General features: G+C 44.6%; 1 protein-coding gene across 1 annotated transcript in view; it reads right to left on the bottom strand.

Annotated features, from left to right (window-relative positions):
* ASB18 (ankyrin repeat and SOCS box containing 18) overlaps nucleotides 1–19,810 on the bottom strand; it is a 284,810-nt gene that overhangs the window by 36,683 nt on the left and 228,317 nt on the right. Inside the window, exons 4-5 of the mRNA XM_069613973.1 lie at nucleotides 1,752–2,256; nucleotides 705–818 (exon numbers count right to left, since the gene is read on the bottom strand). Of these exons, the coding sequence (XP_069470074.1) occupies nucleotides 705–818; nucleotides 1,752–2,256 (619 nt within the window). The remainder of the gene's footprint in view (nucleotides 1–704; nucleotides 819–1,751; nucleotides 2,257–19,810) is intronic.

Below are 19,810 nucleotides of genomic sequence, written 5' to 3'. Positions count from 1 at the left end.
GAACCTCAAAGGGGTTTATGTACAACCCTGCTACATTGGTGGCACCCAATATATACATGGAACAGTGAAACTAAATATGGTGTCTCACACTTGTTGCATATGATGAAATAACAATGCAGTTACAACTTATCAATCCAGCTCTTCTTTGTCACATATTTTGTGTTCCTTCCTGACAAGAGTCATTGGCTTGGTGGACTTTGGCTAGCATTGCTACTGTTTGATCTCTTAACAGGGTGAGGTGGGAGGTACTTAAAGCCAATGCGTGGGAGGTGCTTCAAAGAGAATCCTTGTTTACATTTTCTGAGGGCAGGAATTCACCTTCTATTTGCAAAATGTGTGATGAGATAGAGTTTGATTAGAGATAGCCAAGGACTAACTAGCACATTGCTTGCAATAGATAATTCCTGGAGAACTGTGCGGTCTTGTGCGTGTGGTTTTATGTTGCTAGTACTAAGCTGACTAGATGCATATCTCCCCTTACTATTCCATTACTTTCACCCACACAGATGTAGCAATGCCTGTCAATCTTAAAGTGGAAGATCTCTTGCTACTCTAGCCCTTCGCCCACATGGCCGTTGTAATGCACCTCAGTCTGGGCATTGGCAAACTCTCCCCTTTCAGTACATGGACCACATATCTCTATCATTGGAGCACATTCCTACTCTCATGCACGGACGCCCAATGCTTTTCCCGTCATCCCTTACCTGGAATACTTCTTCCGGTATGGTGTCCACCCAATGGTCAGAGATGCTGATGTGCTCATAAGAATTGAACAGGATTTCAATGACCCGGGGAGCGGATGCGCAGGTCTGCAAAACCTAAACAAGCAAGAAATGAGGATGAGAACTATTCCCTAACTGTGACTAGTGAGCAGTGAGTACCTTTGGAAACGCCTTCGTAAAGGGAGGATGGGTAGAACTGTTTAGCTCACTTGCAAAAAGGTATAGGTATTGAGCCTGTTTTACAAAAGGATGGATAGAAAATAGATGGGGAGCCCATGTTGCAGTGTAGCTCTTTAAAGAGTAGGAATGCTTTTAATTTCCCACAGTGCTGTGCTCTATCCATAACCTGATGTCAAATTCAACACACATTGGCAAAGTCAATATATTTATCATTTACAGTTGATTGCATTGTATATGTATAGGCACGTCTTGGGAGGAGAGCTCAGGGGCAGCAACACAGGTTCAAACCCCGGGTCCGCACTTAGAAACCTCTGAGTATTAAGCGCGTTATAAATAAGCAATTATAAATTATGAATGTGTGTCAATCCCAAAAAAATCATCCCAGCTCAAAGAACACGCAAGATTAAGGGAATCTTGTGGTTATTATTATACTTTAGCTGGGTAAAAACACCACACAGACCAGATCCAGTCAGCATCTCTCCCTCTTCAGGAGCTCGGCATTGTGTCTTGTGTCATCTGTCATGTCACTTCTACTAAAACTCAGACCTGGAGTGAGATTTATTTCCTGAAGTAATCAGAGGACAACAGCTCAGGCTCTGTGGATCCCCCACCAGCCCCCTTCCCAGAAAGAGATGGCGCCTCCTACAGGGACTTCCTTGAAGGAGCTTCACGCCTTGCCTGAGGTGACATCTCAGATTGCCACAAATGCACTGGTGAGCTCTTGAAGGTGGAGGTGGGCAGAGAATTTAAGTACTTCTTGGTTCTAAGAACTCCAATGTTAAGTGTCATGCAGAGTAAAGTAAGCATTGCAGCTTCTCTTGAAGGACAGCGCTGACCGTCCATGCATACCTTTCCGAAGGCTGTGGGCCACACTCGCAGAGAACCATGGTTGAGCAATGCCATCACAGTATTCTGGGGGCTCCGCTTCTGCTTGAAAGCTGCTGTCTGCAGCGTGCAAGACAGGGGCGAGGCGCCATTGTAGTCGATGGCGTTAACGTCTGCGCCATTCTCCAGAAGCAGCTCCACGAGGCTATGGCTGGCGTTCTTGCAGGCTTTGTGGAGTGGGCTCTTCTTCTCCTCGTCAGTGGTGTTTGCATTCGCCCCGTGAGCCAAGAGCAGACGGCACACCTGTAGGTAGATACCTTGGTCCTGGAGCTCTGTGTCCTGCCCACAAGCCGCATTGAGCGGAGTCTCGTGCTGAGCATTCAGTCCATCAACAGAGGCACCGTGGTGCAGGTAGAGCAGAGCGTGTTCCGGGAGAGCCTGCTTGGCGGCCACGTGCAGTGGGGTCTCCTGGGCGTCCTCGCTGGCCTGATTCACAGCAGCGCCATACTTGATGAGCAGTTTAGCACATCTGCTGGAGGGAAAAGAGTGGCATGTACATTACTTCAACTGAGGGTAATCCTCTATGCTTCAGGCCAGGAAAATGTAATACTACAAACAGAAATAGGAATAACATAGTGGCATATCTTGGTGACATGGTTACCTTTAATCTCATAGACCAAGGAATACACTTCGACATTAAGATACTTGGGAACCATGCATCGGCTTCTTCTCTACAATAACATCTTTGCGCAATTCAGGATGCCCGTGCCATAAGAAGCAATTCCTGTTAGTGGAATAGTAGATTTTTTAGAGTCTGTCCCTCTCCCTGGAAGTAATAAAAGTAAACATATAATGTTATATTATTTGCTAATGCACAATTCTGATAAGAACACCTCACTGCACTGAGGCTGTCCCACAATAAGAATATATATCCATAGCCCCAGTGGAGGTAAAGTGGAGGAGCTACCTCCAGTTTGAAGCCTGAGGTAACTCCTCCGCTTTTACCTAAAAAAAAATCAGCGGTATACCATCCGATAATATCGCCAGAGGTAATGCTGGGAAACTTGTAGTTTGGTGTTGCGGGATAATTGAGGTAAACGCAATTACCTCAATTTTTTACTCGCACTGGCAATCTCATAATGAGCCGCTATGGTGCCACTGCAGTGCCAGAGCAGCTGAGGAGGCGGAAGGGGTGACCAGGAGAGGGCAAAGGGCAGGCAGAAGAGATTTATCCAGTAGGACAATGCATACCATATAAGTGACAGGAGTGTGTGGGTTTGTGCTGGGGACTGCTGCAAGCACTCTGGGGGCAGAGGTGGTATGCACGGCTGTGGGTGTGATCGTAGGCACACTGGAGGCAGAGGTGGTGGCTACAGTAACCGAGGTGCCAGCTAGTGTCTTTGCTGGAGTGGGGCAGCACCTGCTTCCTGCAACAGAGAAGATAGTGGTGGTCAGGGGCGCTTAGTACACGGGTGCTCCAGGGCCCGGGCACCCGCCGGCAGAATGAAGTCGGGGCTGAGCACCACCCCTGGGCTGGAGAGAAGAGACGCAGTATGGATGACCCTTTGTTCCATCCATACTGTGTCTCTCTCTGGCCCTGGTAAAAGCCGAAACATTTCTAACTAAGCACTCTCCCCTAGGCCTTATTTTGGTGGATGTTCCTGGAGGGGAGGGCCTAGGGGCTACCGGAAATTTCTGTTTTCTTGTTTCCGGTTCACCCGGGTTTGAGGAAGGAGCAGCAGGCACACGGGACACAACGCCACCAGCCGAAGCAGAGAGCAGCACGCTCGGAAAGCAGAAGCAGCAGGTACATTTGTGCACCCCTCTTGCATTGCATCTGTGCCCTCCATCCATTTTGGATTGGGTGTACTTCTACATCTGTGCACCCCTCTTTAGGGGTGCACAGATGTAGAGGTACACCCAACCCAACCCAAAACGATTTTTAGAAATCGAGGCACAGATGCAAAGACAGAGGCTCTTGCTTTGCAACTGTCCCTCAATTTCTAAAACTCGTTTGGGTTGGATGTATTTTTACATCTGTGCACCCCTTTGGCCTGAGACCGTGAGATTGAAGATTAATCATAGAGTATAGAGATTTCTCTAACAGAGGGTATGATGTGAATTAATGAGCCCTTACATGAAAGGAGATTTTGAGTTTTGGCTCCTGGGGGTAGAGCTAGCCAGAGAGGACTTGTCACTTTTTATGATATTTGCAGAGAGATCTTCGTGCTCACAAGTGGCCCATTCTCTGTGTTATCACAATTGCCACTTCTTCCTGCAAGAACCAAATGAGGTGGTTTAGACCATCTATTTAAACATATTGGGCCTCATTACGAGTATGCCGGTCCGGTAACAACGCTGCTGGCAAGGCCTGACCTGGCGGGCGCAACAGCACCCGCTCGCAGACCTTGACGGATGCACCGGCACCATTCATGAATGGTGCTGGTGCATCTGTCCTCCCCATTCCCATTGATTTCAATGGGACTCGAATGGGAACGGGGGGTCATATTTTCCGTAATATATTCTGGTATTTACTGGCATGGCTACCGCCGGACTCATAATGAGGCCCATTGACTTACAACAACACCTTCAGTATATGCAGTACATGCTAGCCAATGTTGCCACTGTTCTGCGCCACCCCAAGCACTCTTGCACCAAGTTGGCGACTACGTGCAAATGCGGTCATATAACTGCCAGTGATGTCACTTCCTATATTTGGGCACACCCTGGAAATTCATAAATCGGCTCCCCTGGTGGTGGTGGCTGATGCTGTGGTAGTAGTTGCAGAGGTAGATGATCCAGGACCACTGGCACTTTCATCCTCTCCCTGGCCACATTGGGTGCCTGTTAGGAGAGTTGTGACATTCTGTCACTTGACATTTTGACAAGGGATTGATGTGCATGACACACATGCAGTTTGGAGGCAACACAATGCATCTCATGATGAGAAGGGTGTCCACATGACAAAGGGGGTATGTTGGGCTGACTTTCTGGGTTCCAGGCACTGGATGATGTGAACGTTGCTTGGTTTGGATGCCATTAGTTGTAGTCTTTGCTGCTGCCGAGTGGCCTTATGGACATTTCTCCTCTGTTGTGCTCCCAGTTCACCAGATGCAATTAGTCCTCCTTCAAGTCATAGGTGATGTCAGAGGGTCCTGGCACCACAGCGACTACAGCTGATGTTCACAACTGTTAGGCCTGATGGTGTAAATAACAGTGTGGGCCATGATGAATGACCAGTATATTGTACACAGGTCATCTGGGACTGCTTATTGGCACCAGGGTTCAGTATGTTTGACATACTTGCATTCAGTGCATGTGTAAATTGCATGTGTCCAGCATTTTATTTATTTATTTATAGATATATTTATAGTCGCGCACAAAGCCCTCAGGCATCTAGGCGCTAGTTACAAAAGAAAACGGTTACAGGTCATAGTTAGTTACAAGGGTGATGTTAGCGAACCATGCGTGATTAGGCATACGTGGGCAGTTGATTCATAGTAAGTTAGAGGCTTTAGGACACATTCCCCGCTCGCTGTTCAAATAAGCGCAGTGTGCGCCTGCAGGAGCACAACAGGCAAGAGGGTACCAGTTACAGGTGATGTTAAAGCAACATAGATAAATCAAAAAGTTACTGAAAAGTGTGTGATTTGACATAAATTGGCTCTAAATACAAATGCCCAGTTAGCTGGGTTCAAATAGTCGCCGTGCACGTGCTAGAACACGGGAGCGGTTACAAGTTATAGTTACAGGCAATGTTGAAGATACGTAGGTGGATGACGCAATTATGGTAAAGTATGTGATTCAGTCATAAATAGCATTTAAGTGAAACAAACCCTGCTTGCTGGGTTCGGTGCAGGAATACATCAGACAAGATAGGGAGCGGTTACACATTATAGTTACCAGTGGTGTTCAAGATACAAAAGTGGTTAACGCAGATTACAGTGAATTGCGTGACTCGACATAAGTATGCAGTAGATTCCCTCTACGTTAGGGGCTTTAGGAAACAATCCCAGCTCGCGGCGTTGAGCAGGCACAGTGCACGTGCTAGATCACAACAGGCAAGATAGGAAGCGGTACGAGTAAGAATTACAGGTGATGGTAAGGAAACCTAGGTAGTCCGCAAATTTGCTGCGAAGTACGAGATTCGACATAAATTAGCTTAAAAGAAACATACCCCACTCACAGGGTTCAAATAGGTGCGATGGGTATGTGGGACACATTAGGCAGGTAGGAGAACAGCAATGCAGCAAGTTAGCCAAGCGCACAACGGGAAAGCGGCGCCCTGTGTTGGCAGGGGCGACATCGGTAGTGCGAAGGAGATGGCGAGCAGAGTCAGAGAGCTACAAGTTTCGAAGTCAATGGCAGTAACAAGGTTTGACAATGCAGATCTTTGGCAGGTAGTCAAAGAAAATAGGAACTTTGCGCACTCCCAGCATAGTCAGGGCCCGATTCTCATGTAGGTGTTAAGTACCGAAAAGGACGTTAAAAGGCTAAACAACCTTTTCGGTACTTAAGACCTATTCTGAAGGTGGCGCATTCTTCCGAAGTCGGAAGGAATGCGCCACTTTCGGAATGCATGTGGCAGTTGCTAGGATGGGTTGGAAACCAACCTAGCAACCGCCACATTCGTAAACTGGCTTTTTGAAAGCCTATTCTTGTGGCACTCCTCCAGTTTAATATGTGTGCTAAACTAGCACACATTTTACGGTACCCTTTTGGTGCTGTTAAACTGGAGGAGTGCCACAAGAAGCCTTGTTTGGTGTAAATGGAAGTGTCCATACACCCGTGTTGTATATGGACACTTTCATGTACACCAAGGCGAGCAGCTTCAACGTTGCATCCTGCACGAGTGTATATGAACACTTTCATTTACACCAAAGCGAGAAGCTTCAACGTTGCAGGATGCAACTTTGAAGCTGCTCGCTTTAAAGAAAGTGTTCATTTTCTTTTTAAACGTATTTTATTGGTGTTTTGTATTAAGTGCATACAAATACAAACATATGAACTAGAACAAATGAACCAAACAAAAACAACGACAGTCTTCATATGGTACGGTGCATATCTCTCGAGTGGGTGTTATGGAATAAAGTTCGGATGTCTCGAGAAGCTGGGGGGGTCTCAAGCAGGGATCATCCTCTCAATGTTAGTGCAATGGATCAGATGTAACAAGGTGTTGGGGGTTATCAAGGGGCTTGTGATCTGCGCTGAAGCATATGTCTCTCAGGAGGGCCTTCCAGGAGTCTAAGGTGCCACTCGCCATATCTCCACTGGAGTTGGATCCATCTTGCCAGGCCCTGGTTTCGGCTGCTGTCCATCTCTCCATTTCCCTCAACCAGTGTTCGTGTCTGGGGCCGGCTGGCGTCTTCCATGCCATAGCTATGGTTCTTTTTGCTAGAATGCATGAAATGTCCATCAGCTTTACAAGATGTTTGAGTTTGCTTGGTCTAGGATAGGTCCCCAATAAGCATTCCCCTGCAGTCCACTCATATCTTTCCATTCCAGCATCTGTGCAGGTCTGTTTGGCTTTGGACCACAGTGCGATCGCTTTAGTACATGTCCAGAACATATGGATCAAATCCGCTCTGTCGTTCCCACACCATGGGCATGCCAGAGAGGCTTGTTTCTTGAAGGAGGCCACCCTGTGGGGAGTCAGATATGTTCGGTAAAGGACGTTCAGCTGAATCTGTCCAAATCTGGAGTTTCTTGAGACTTTTTTGGGATATATTAATACTCTCTCCCATTCCTTGTCTGTGAGCGTGGTTTCAAGATCTGCTTCCCATCTCGCCTTCAATGCCTCACCTTTGGGATTAGGTTTATCAGTAAGTCTGTTGTAGAGCCTGGAGATAGGTCTCCAACCATCCGTAAGGTCGTGCATTTCCTGTAGCCACGGGCCTGGGGTGGGTTCCTCTGGCCAGCTGTTCCACTGTTTCTTGGCAGTTCGTTTAATGCGATGGTACCAGAGAAACTGGCCACTCGTTAGCCCCTCATTGGCCTGTAGCGTCTCAAAGTCTATAAATTCTCCCTCTTCAAACACATCCCCCCATGTGTAGATGCCAGCTTCTTCCCATCTCCTTGCTGTGGGTAGGTCTGTCTCTGATTTGCACACGTCGACCAAAATGGGATTGTCTGGGGAGTACGGGTGTTTCACCTGCCTGATGTAGCAGGTTCTTGCCCATATCTGCCTACCAAGTTCAACGACCAAGGGGGCATCAGGGGATTGTCGGAGTGGGTTCCATAGGGTTTCATTGGGTGTTAATTTAGGAGAAGATTGCTTCAGGAGTCCCAGCTCGGCCGACGATTCATCCGAGAGCCACTTCGTGATGTGGCTAAGCTGTGCCGCTAGGTAGTGCAGTTGGAGATCCAGAAGTTTTATTCCTCCCTCCTTGTGTGGGAGGGATAGGGTAGCCAAAGACAGTTTGTGCCTGTGAGGTCTCCACAGAAAGTCCCTTATGAGTGCCTCTAGCTTTCTGAAGAAGGGTGGTCTAACGTAGTGGCATATGTTCACAAAGAAATATAGGAACCGGGAGAGAATTATCATCTTGACAATTGCTGCTCTACCTACCATTGCCAGTGGGAGTTTGGACCAGAATTTCATGGATCGGCGAAGGCCGGTTATTGCAGTTTCTGTGTTGTGTTTGTGTGTGAGCATCGGAGTGTGGCTCACGTTAATTCCTAGGTACCGGAACTTGTCAAGTTGCCACTTTATCCCTGTAGCTGGGAGATCAGTCTCTGCTAGGCCTCTCAGACCAGCCAAGGGAAATGCTGAAGATTTATGTCTGCTGAATTGTATCCCAGAATATTTCGCGTAGTTGTCTAGTACCTCTAGTGTGATTGGTGCGTTGGCGTTGGGGTCTTTTAAGTATAAAAGGACATCATCTATATATAATGAAATTATGTTATAGACATTGCCCACCTTGATGCCAGCGTCGAAAAATTGTTGCCTGAAGTATATGGCAATCGGCTCCAGGCCCAGTATATATAACATAGGCGAGAGTGGGCATCCCTGTCTTGTGCCCCTCTGTATTTTCCAAGATTCGGATACAATTCTGCCTGTCTTTACTCTCGCCGTTGGGGTGTTGTATAGTACCGAGATCCATCTGATTAAAGAAAGTGTTCATATACACCACACGGGTGTATATCAACACTTTCCCATACACCTCAGTAAGCAGCTTCAACATCCTGCAATGTTGAAGCTGCTCACTTTGGTGTATAGGAACTGTGTTCTCGGCAGCATATTTGTTAAATTACGATTCCCTCGTTATTTAACAAAAATGCTGCCGAGATTCTGCAGTCCGCCTGTTTCCATTTGAAACAGGCGTTTTACAGTGAAAGCACTGTTGTGTTTTGCGAAGACGCCCAGGCCCACATGAGAATAGAAGTCGTGCCTGCGTGTCAAGAAATGGCGCAATGAGTCATGCTATTTAGCACGCTCACTGCACCAAGATGAGAATCAGGCCCTCAGTAGGGGAATAAGGTGCGTGCGGTCGTTACAGCAGGAAGATATGGTAGGAAGTTTGTATAGAGTATGTGACGGTATAAGCAATAAAACAGGAAAAGGTGCATACCTAGGTGTATGGAGGTCTGCTGGGCCGTTAGCCTTCCAGACACAGACAGGACTTCATCTTTCCCGTCGGCCTTTCTCGGAGGACAGTACGGGCTCCGTCTGCCGGCTTCGAGTAAGCCCTGGAATAGGGCTAGCAGCTAGCCAATCAGGCATGTAGATTGAAGGCACACCTTCTGCACTCACCAGGCAGTGCAGTAAGTAGGGGATAGCGGCGGCCATCTTCCAGGGGGGCATCAGCGTCCTATTGTAGTGGATGAGGAAGTCTTTGTGCTGCCATCTCCATGCAGGGCAAAGGGGTCATGATGGAATGAGGCCAACACGAGGGACAAGTCACAAGTCTGTAGAGTACAGACAGGCCTTCGCCTTTCCTGTCGGCCTTCCCCTTGAGATGTTGCATTTAGGTGTTTATGGTCCATCATGCATTGGGACTGCATGTGTCAAAGAGTGGCAAGTTATGGTGGAGTTATGGAAGGGAAGCTCACATGAAAATCACAGGATTGCGAGATTCACAATTTAATGTTTCTCACAGTCTAGCCTCTTTTCTGAGAGTCACTTGACTTGAGGCCTCATTAATAGTCCTGCTGTATTAGTTGTGGTAATTCTTCATGAACATTATTTATTTTATTTTATTGTTTTTTTTATAACGCGCCTAATACCATACCTGAGTTTGGTTTCTTAGCACGGATCTGGGATTCAAACCTCTGTTGCGCTGTGTGGTCTTGCTTCCAAGACCAGCACATTGCCCCTGTGCTATCCTCCGTTCACAACAGATTACCAATGTCTGACACTGCAGCATGGCTGGCAGATTATGACTTTGCGCTTATATTCAAAATGTAGTGCACCAACACACCATGTATCTGGTTTCCGACTCACACGTGTCTGCTTGGCTGCCTGCTCTTACATTGCTTCTATTTTCTCTAAACCGGCAATGCACAGGTTGGTGAATACGTTCTCCTCCCATGGCTGGAGGTTTACTGGCTCCGCAGTGCCTCCTCTGGGGGATGATGTCTGAAGCCGGTGGATGGCCAGAAAACTGCAAACCCTGGCCTTCAGGTCATTGCACCATTTTATGAAGTCCTTTGTTTCCCACAGCACTGTCCCACAGCCACCACCTTGTCTATGATATCGGTTACTATTGCTGCCTTCCTCTTCATGATAGTTTTGTGATTTAGAGCAGCAAACATTTAATTGTCACGGATGTCAACCTCATCTGAAAGGACTTTAAGCTCCACCTTTGTAAACATGGCTTCAAACGTGCATTTCAGGCACCTTCACTTTACCTTTGTCACTCAGAATAATGGACACCACTTTCACCCGTAGAAGGCAGAAGGAAAACAGTGATTTTTGGTTGATTGAGTGTAGAGCAGCAGCTGCATACCTCTGCGGGAAACCCTGCCCCCTACCTACTATATGTTGTGCCGAGTTTGACACCAGCAGTTGTGCCAATACCGCAACGTGTGTTTGAAAGAAGATACCCATTGAGACAACACTATCGAATGTATCCACAAAGGGATGACAATTTGAGGGAGGAACTCCCTGAAGGCATATGAGAAGGAGCAAAGAAAAGAAGCCTGTGATGTCATAAAAGAGTATGAACGACGTCTCTGGATATTGGCTGAAGAGGATGTATAGATCCTGAAGCTACTCATGACAAATTAAAGAATCAAGTGAACTTTTAAAATACGAAAAAGAAGATTACACGTGCACAAACTGCTTTAGAGAATCAACTGTTCAATAATTGTACAGACGCTGAAACGCAAGTAGACTAAGTGATCATAGAAGCTGACTATATGTAGTGTATATAATCCGGTGCAGCCGCCATTGTATAGAAGCTGGACATTGGTATCATGAATTTGAGTAAGCTAGAACCTATGAAGATGCAAGAGAAAACTATGGTGCAGCAAGAATAGGCTAAATCGTGGAGCTGCATGGCGAGGCTGTCTGGCTTGGAGTCAAGATTGAAGCAGCCAAGGTCATCTATCTATTCTGGAAAGGAACAAATGTATAAAGGATGAATCTTCTCTTGTTAAGGTGCAAATAAAGAACACTAAAGAGTGCCAGGTTTAATTCATTTAAGACTGCAAAATTGATCAAATTGTGCTCTCCTGTCACGTGAGCCAAGGATGAAAATAGAGTTTGAACTTGGAGTCCTAGAACATGATAGTGAGTGCCTGCACTCTCATGTATTCTCAGAGACAAGGATACTTTGGAAGGCCAAGTTCAAAGACAATCTTGATGGCAGAAGGCATGGGCGATGAGAGATGTTGGGCTTACTGGGTGGAGAGGTAGAGTCAGGCCCATCTCCTTGAACCTGGGTATGGGCTTACGTGCTGCTATGTGAACCGAAATGTTCCAGACTGGCACAAGTGTGCCAATCAATTGTAGTGGTCTGTATAACGAAGGACCATATAGTTTGAAAACCAATGAGAAACTGTGTATCTAATGTTTCTTAAAATGACATGTTTTAGAGGTAGGCATATGTAGTCCACCTAACAGTGGGCAGCCAATCATAATCCTAGTTCCTATAGATAATATACTTAGATGTTCCCCTTAAGCCAATCCCGATCCCTAGTAGGTTTTTCATTACTTTCCACATAGTATGACGTCACCTGTGACATATTGTTTCATATATAACCTCTGATTTGTGAAAAGATTGCGGAGGGAAATCGAGTTTACGTCTGTTGATGTTTGCTGTAACTCCCTGTTTTAGATAATTGTTAATAAAACAGTACTTTGTCATCTTCCTGAGTTGGTTCGGTTATTTGAATTCAGAGTTATTCTGTGTGATCCCATCCATTACATGCACGTTCCTAATGGGCCCTGAGCTCATATGCTAGCAGTGCGGGTGGTTCAAATGATCCAAATGAGTTCTGCTCCAGATTTTCAGATGATCAGGCATCCTCCACCATTAGCTGGAAGATCGCAGAGTTTACTCTGGAGAGTGGCCGAATAGAAATAAACTTGCAAGAAAAACCGAGACAGTGGACAGGTCCCCCTTTGAAGAAATCCCTGCCTGGTTTCCACGGGCACTCTGCGGACGGAAAGTGAAGTGGTCGGATTGGAGGAGGAGTCAATACTGAAGGCCTTGTGTCAGTTAACAAATGCTGAGTAGAGTAAGGGAAATGGCAAATAAGGGGACAGGATTGTAATAATTTCGAGTAACGGAAAATAATTATAAAGGTAAGAGATACCGCATAGAATTACTAATTCAATGAAGTTAGAAGGAGACATTTAAAATTCCAGCGGGAGTAGGGTAAAATATAAAATGCATAGTCTGGACTACGTAAGGTAATGTCTCAAACCCGGTAAAGGGTAAAACAAAGTTAAGGCGAGGGAAGAAGTGATCACGATGTTCTAGAATGTGTAAATGTCTGACTAGTCTAAATGTTGTTAGTTGAATAAAGTATTGAGCGATAAAAATTGTGGCAGAGTTGAGAAGGTAACAGTGATTAAAAGATAGTGTAGCGTGAACGATTGGCGCCAATCAAAAGAATAGATAGGGTCTTGAAACAAGACGATTGAGCAGCGATTGATCGATTGATGATGCTTGCTCATATTTGGGTTTTTTTAAACGTTGGAAATAGTGATTTAAGTAAAGGCAAAAAAGTTTATTTTAATGGTCTGGTAAATATCGACAGTCAATTGAGACTTGTTATTATGGCGGATACTCCTCTCATGCACCTATGCCAGAGACTGCCAAAACATATGCCTATGCTCAAACAGTACAGTGCAGAATGCCTAAAAGGCACGGCAGATAAAATGTTCATGCCAAGGCCACAAGGGGGATCATTGCCAAGAGCGGTATTGCAATAGATGACTACATACTTGCACGCTGCGTACAGAGGGAAGGAATTAGAGAAAAGATTAGCAATTTTAGAGCTCTGGAAGATGTATCAAGAGGAAAGAGAAGATCCACCACTTGAGGAGTGGATGCTTAGTCAGCATAAGAGGAAGACGTTGAGCCCTCAGCTCCCCTTAACTTGCCTGAAGCAAAGAGTGTTGCTACGGAATAGATAGGAGTGTATCCTTTAAAGGAACTAAGAGCAGCAATGGGGTACAGTAATCCGATATATGAACCCCATACTTACAGTAGCGACGAAAGTCCAGAAGAGAATAAAAGAAAGGAAGATATTTTTAAAGTTATGCAAAACAAGGAAGCAAGAAGTGAGCGGTCGAATTTGTCGACAGAAATAGTCAGGGAAATCAATAGATGGAAAGGCGAAAAAATAAGTCTGACGAGGTAGAGCTCGTACAAAATGAATGGATGGGAGGAAAGATATTACTCAAGGTAGATGGGAAAGGTATCGAGGAAGTTAGGCAAAGAGAAGACAAGGAGGAACAAGAAAGAAAGGATAAGGAACGAGAGAAGAGATTAAAAGACAATGAGCAGAAAAGGAAAAGTAGGGAGCGACGATAGCAGGTAAATCAGGAGGAACACGAGAAAATCAAAGAACAGGCAGAAGAACAGGGAAAGTACAACAATTGACAAAGAGCGATAGAAGAAAGGGACAGAAAGGAAAGAAGGAGAGAAGAGGAAGAAGCACAAATACTAAGCAACAAAAGATTACAGAGATGAAGAGAAGAAGAGGAAAGTAGGGAAGAAGTAAGGAGAGGAGAAGCACGAAGGCAAGAGGAAGAACGAATTAGAAGGGATGCGAGAAAGTGAAGGGAAATAGATGAAGAAGTAGAATGAAAAAGGAGACAGCGAGGTCATGACGCTAGTCTCATTCGTAAAGGACAAATGAGGCCGACCACAGAAATACGATGGGACAGAGTGGAAGAGATTCTTCCAATAAAGGAAGTAACACCTGCAGTATCTAGAATAGCATTAGAAGAAGAAAGATTTGATGCAGAAAGCATTGGAGAAATGTTTGAAAAGGTCTAACAGTTAAGACGAGATAACGAGTATGGAATATGAAGGAATGATATTCGATCCCCAGTATCTCAATCACAAAGTGAGGAGGGTGTAGTGATACACGAAATTGCAACCTTGCCAATCAGGGCTTTAGATGACAGCAGTAGCCGCTGAAAGCCAATAGTGTATTCAAAGTATGTGCTAATAATGCTGACAGTAGTCTGTTGTAGCACTTCCATTATGCAGTAGTGAGCTACAAGGAATATGCAGGCCTAGTATGAAATAGGTCACATTATGCATTGTTGATAGACAGGCAGGGAGAGGGCCCCTAGCTCTGTAGCTAATAGGTATTTTTGGAGTGTTTGGAACATCATGGCACCTATATAGCGCTTAGATAGCCAGTCTTAAGCGCTATAAACACTAAGCTATGAGTGCATGCCTTTTAGAGCTTGCAGATGGGGTTAATACATCCCTGCTTCCATCTGAATATTCTGCCTTTCTAACTGTAGCCCTGCATGGCTTTGTAAACAAATCCTGTTCCCCTGAGAAGGCCTGGTACGGCCTTGCCCACACGCTGATAAGGACATTCCAGTGCTTTCGCGGAGAGGGCTCCAAGGGAGGGGTAGGAGCGAGCAGGGAGCATCTCAGAGAGAGTTGGGTTTTTTCCATGAGCAAGCCCATATTTTGCACAGGGAAAGTTCTGGAACTGTGCGTCATGGTGACTGACAGCACGAGATTATAAAATATCCATGCTCCCATGACTGAGGGGGAGATCGTCCTGTGGACTTGATTCGTGCAGAAACAAGTGCCCGGAATTGGCTCTGACGGCGTCCTGCAGCATTGTTTCTCTGAGCGGGGCTTGTTTAGAGCTAGCTTATGAGAGCCCAGGGTCTCCCAGTGCTGATTAAAGGGACGTAAGACTGTGTTTCTCTATGCTTCTCTATATTTCTCTATGTTTATCTAAGTTCCATGTTTCACTATATTTTGCATTTCTCTAAGTTTCATGCTTTGTAATATTCTCTAACTTGAATCCCAAATGTATATGAAATTCACTGCTTAGAATAAATATGCTAAAACTTTGAAAGTATCATTTGTCACTAGCATGAGATCACTGCTCAGCACAATAGAACCTGTATTTTGGGCTGAATTGGGTATTTTTTTGCTCTCAAAGGGCTGGCCCCGAGGAAGATTTTGCCCAGATCACGACATTTGGTGGCAGCGGTGGGATTTGTGAAGAGCAGTGCCGTGCTGTGACATGACAAATTGTGTGAGAGAACACAGTGTAGAGTGGGGAGCAGGCTGTCGCATTTCCTTGGTGGTCTCACTGCAGCTCTGAGACTTCAAAAGACAGCAATGTTGTGTCGGCTTGCCGTGGCCGATAGCTTGTGTGGTTAAGACTCCCTTCAGTAAATCAGTTGTGACTGACTTATTGCTTGGGACTGGTGCCAGGGAGTACAAGGCGATAAACAAGCGGGAAATGGCTTTGTTTAAAGCGCTCCGATGAATGGTCAAGAAAGATGTATGCTCAATTAGAAAAGAATTTTATCATGCGGTTTCCCCAGTTTAAAGTTGTAATTTGAAATGCATAGTGAGACGGAGTTCTCATCTCTATTCTGTCATGAGGGCAGGGAAAAATAATTGCAAGGATTTGACATGCAAATTGTGAATAGTAATCTAACCTTTGCCTCAGCCCCAGTGTGCTAGCGAGTGGGGGGCTGTAATGTTCGGAGGCGAAGGTTCGCTTTTTTGATGTATGCTTTTGAAGTGTTGGCATTCCTGAAAAAATAACGAGGGGAATAATGCCATGCTTAGAAGAAAGAGTAACATCTGTGCTGAGAGCCTAAAGGGTTTGTTTTTTTCTTTTGGCAACTGTAAATTCCATGTGCTAGTGGTGGCGAATTCTGTTTTAAAGGAAACACACTAAAATGGTTATATTGCATTTTAAGCTGTGCCATCCTTATAATGGGTGAGAGACTCACTTAAAAAAAGAAAGTGAGTGATGTTATTTGGATTTTCGATTTTTGTGTATTGATTTGAATTTGCAGAATCAGTTTGCAATGGTTTGGGGGGAGAAAAAACAATTTATATTTTTCTAAATTGCCTCCAAATTGCCCCTGGAGTATTTTTGACTGTTCCCACGCTATGCCATGGATTTGTGCTGTTGCCTTATAAGTGATGTATGATTTGGAAATAGTGTCCTGTTGACTGTGGTACATGGTGAAAAATGTTGTTGACACATTTAACAGCCCACAAGCAATATAGAGTGTGGGTTGCTTATGCAGGAAAACAGTGCAGAGAGCTGCACTAAACATGGCATTTTTATTTTTTAAATGCACTGAAATAAGTGGTTATATTTTGGCAATGGTACAACAGAATGAAAAATCTCTGTGTGATAAGATAGCACAAAGATTTAGTGGGTTGTGGGTTCATTTGAAAAATCGCACTGTGAATTGGAGTGAATTTGTGAAGCTAAACTACAAGGTTACGAGGAAGAAAAAGAAAAAAAAAACGTATGCTTTTAAATGAGACATTAATCAGTTTAAAACAGGCAAAAAGACGCTTTGACATTTTGCAAAATTACATGGAGTAGAATCTGATGAGAAGAAAAGTGCATCTTTTGAAAATAAGAGTCTTGCTGTGTGTGCAGAGCTTGTGCCTTGAAGCTGTCTTGGGCAAAGAAAGAGTTAATCTGGATGAACTGTCTGAAACGAGTGCCTTTCCATTGAAGCCGCCACAGTGTAAGAGTTATAGGCAAAGAGATAAGCTTGCTGCGTGCTCATGGCGCTGCCAGGTGCACACGAAAGATAAACAATGACATTCCTGCATTCCTGAGGAAGGGGGTGCAAAGACAGAGAGCTGTTCAGAAGTAAAGAATTTGCCCAGTAACACTGTGGTAGGGAACAAAGGCATGCAGGATGGCAGACAGGCACATCACATCTGAACATTTGGGGAACCTATGCATCTGTGAATGGGCCAAGAAAAGACAGCTGCCCATTCCAACAGACATTACTGTGCAAACCGCATTCCCATGCACCATGTGATGTGATGTGAAATGAAACGCTATTGCTGTGCAAGATGCATTCCAATGCACCATGTGATGTGAACTGAAGTAAAGCGCTGTGCACTGGAGAAGAAACCTCTAGGCGCTTTGAGAAGAGAAAATACACATCTGGCAAACTGCAAGCTACATTGCCAGGGATGGAGTAACTGACAAAGACATTATGGCATTCCAGATGGAAGCAAAACTGACAAAAGTGCTTAGCCGTTTTGCAAGAGACAACATGCAGAGCGGGGCTTTGAAGGACAACATGAACACTGCACATTAGCCATGATCCAGAAGCCTCACGGCTTAGTGCAAGAATGAATGATTTGTTGAAGCAACAAAAGAAACTGACTTAGACTATTGCACTCAAAAAGGGGTAGTCCAAGAAACAGCAAACCCCCTTTGAAAAAATGACAAGTGAAAAAACCAGAGGCTTGAAAGACACTGCCTGTATGGAGAAAAATAAACAAAGCTGCTTGTACAACTGTAGGCGGTATTGGACTGAAGGACTTTACCTTTGAAAAATGGAGTGATGCCAGCAGGGCAAACTAAATCAAGATCATGAGACACTGGAAGCAAGTTGGCGCCTGGCATTTGTGATCGCTTTGGTGAAAAAGAAAAGCATTGTGCGACCTGGGTACTTATTATATGGCTTTTGTAAAAGCACAGATCAGTCTGAGGTACCATTGACCAACTATGATCGCATTGCACAAATGAGTTTGTGATTAGGCAGTTACACCCCGTATGGTTGAGTGTAAATAAGCCCCCAGAAACATGCAGAAGGGTGATAAATAATTGCAGTAGCAATGATAAAGTGTGTAGTTACCTGATGAGACTTTTTGGAGATGGGGGTGGTGTTCAGGGAAGGGGTGGATAACGCTGATATTGTACTTTTGATGAAATCCTAACATTTCTGTTTGTATTTTGCCTAGGCAAAAAAAAGACAAGGCATTTCACAATAACAGAAATAGATGTGTGCAGTTTGTGGGTGACACTGATCTCAGAGAATATGCGAGTCAACTTTTAACGTGTCCTGCACCGCACTCAATGCTGCTATTTGTTCTTCTACAACCTGCGAAGGGTGTCCAACAGAGTATTAACTTTTGCTGAACTGGCACGGTGCAGACTTGGCTAATTATCAAATATTTGATGCTACACATTCAAATGATTCAGTTGCTGGAAATAACTTAATTGACATGGCTTGCCCTTTCTTGTTTAAAGGACTATGGACAATGAGTTGTGGACTGTAAGATCATGCACCACAATGCTAACACATTGAAAAATTGATTTTAAATGCACTGTTGAGATGAATCTGAAAAAACGAAATGGTTTTGCTCTTCCAACTGAATTGCTTTAACCAGAGATGTTTTGCTTTTTGAAAAAAAAACTTCTTCTACGTTGCACGTAGGCAGGAAAATGATTTATGAACTGTTGGGGCAGCAGAATTATACAAGCAGGAGTGTAATTTATTTTGAGATAAAATGAGTGCGCACATCAAAGTCACCTGTGCGTAGGTTAAGATTCTTAATTGAAGTAATGCTGCCAAGTGTGTGAGCTCTAATTTGAAATGGTAATCTTTGAAACACTGGATACTTTTACAGCCAGCTTAAGGCAGGTAAATGAAACCATGACTGACTTGATGTTTGATTTTATGACACAGTGTGTGACACGGTTTTTGTTAAACCAACCAGTTTCATGTTTTTGTGGGGACAGCTGTCTCCAGCACACTAATGCAAAGAGTCACCTTTTGATTGTAGACATTTGGAATAATTCTTTGGAAAAGCGCTACAAATGAGTATCCACATGGAATTGCTAGCGTACTGGCCTGGCACATTGTCGGGCATCTTTTGTCACTGAATGGATACGATTTGTTTAATTTGTTTAATGTGATGTTTTTCTGATCAAGAACTGCAGCGAGTGCTCTCGCCAAGATTTTATGGACTATAACTTGACTAAATGCATTTTTACACAATGGTGTGATGAAACAGCCACTGCCGGATAGTAGTATGGTGTTTGTGGCAAAAACTAATATTGTATATGGTAGATATCCCACTTGAAGAAGGGTATTCTCCAAGTCACAATAGGTAGACACTGTGAACATGTTAGATTTTCCAGTAGTAGGCAACATGTACATTGTAGACTGGTAATGCATACCTCCATTATTACAGTGATACACTTAGACATAGGTTTATCATGAGGCAATGTTTCCTTAGTACTACCAAGCTGCTACAAATGGAGTCCATTTCTATGTCCCATCACTAGAGTGCGCGTAGCTAGGGAGCTAGATTCATTAATTGCAGGAGCTTTATATGCTTGTGACATAGAAACTGTGCACAATAAGCTAGCCACTATGGGTTCTGATGCCAGCTCTGCTATAGAACTTCTGGCCTAGTGGGGTTCATTGATACGCCCAACACTGCTACAAGTATTGACAACCACTGAAGATGGCAGAATTTTAGGTATGAAGACATTTTTTCTGCCATAGGGCAGGTCAACAAGACTGCTAAATAAACACGATGCATTGTATGGCAAACATTGTTTAATCAGCAGGTGTTGGCTTTTTACTGGGTGGGGGCGACCATCCTCCACACACTGGCACGCAGAGCTACAATTACCAG

The sequence above is a fragment of the Ambystoma mexicanum genome, chromosome 9 (genome assembly GCF_040938575.1).
Source record: "Ambystoma mexicanum isolate Mex_15411 chromosome 9, UKY_AmexF1_1, whole genome shotgun sequence".
Classification (NCBI taxonomy): domain Eukaryota; kingdom Metazoa; phylum Chordata; class Amphibia; order Caudata; family Ambystomatidae; genus Ambystoma; species Ambystoma mexicanum.
This window is presented reverse-complemented; position numbering and strand designations above follow the sequence as displayed.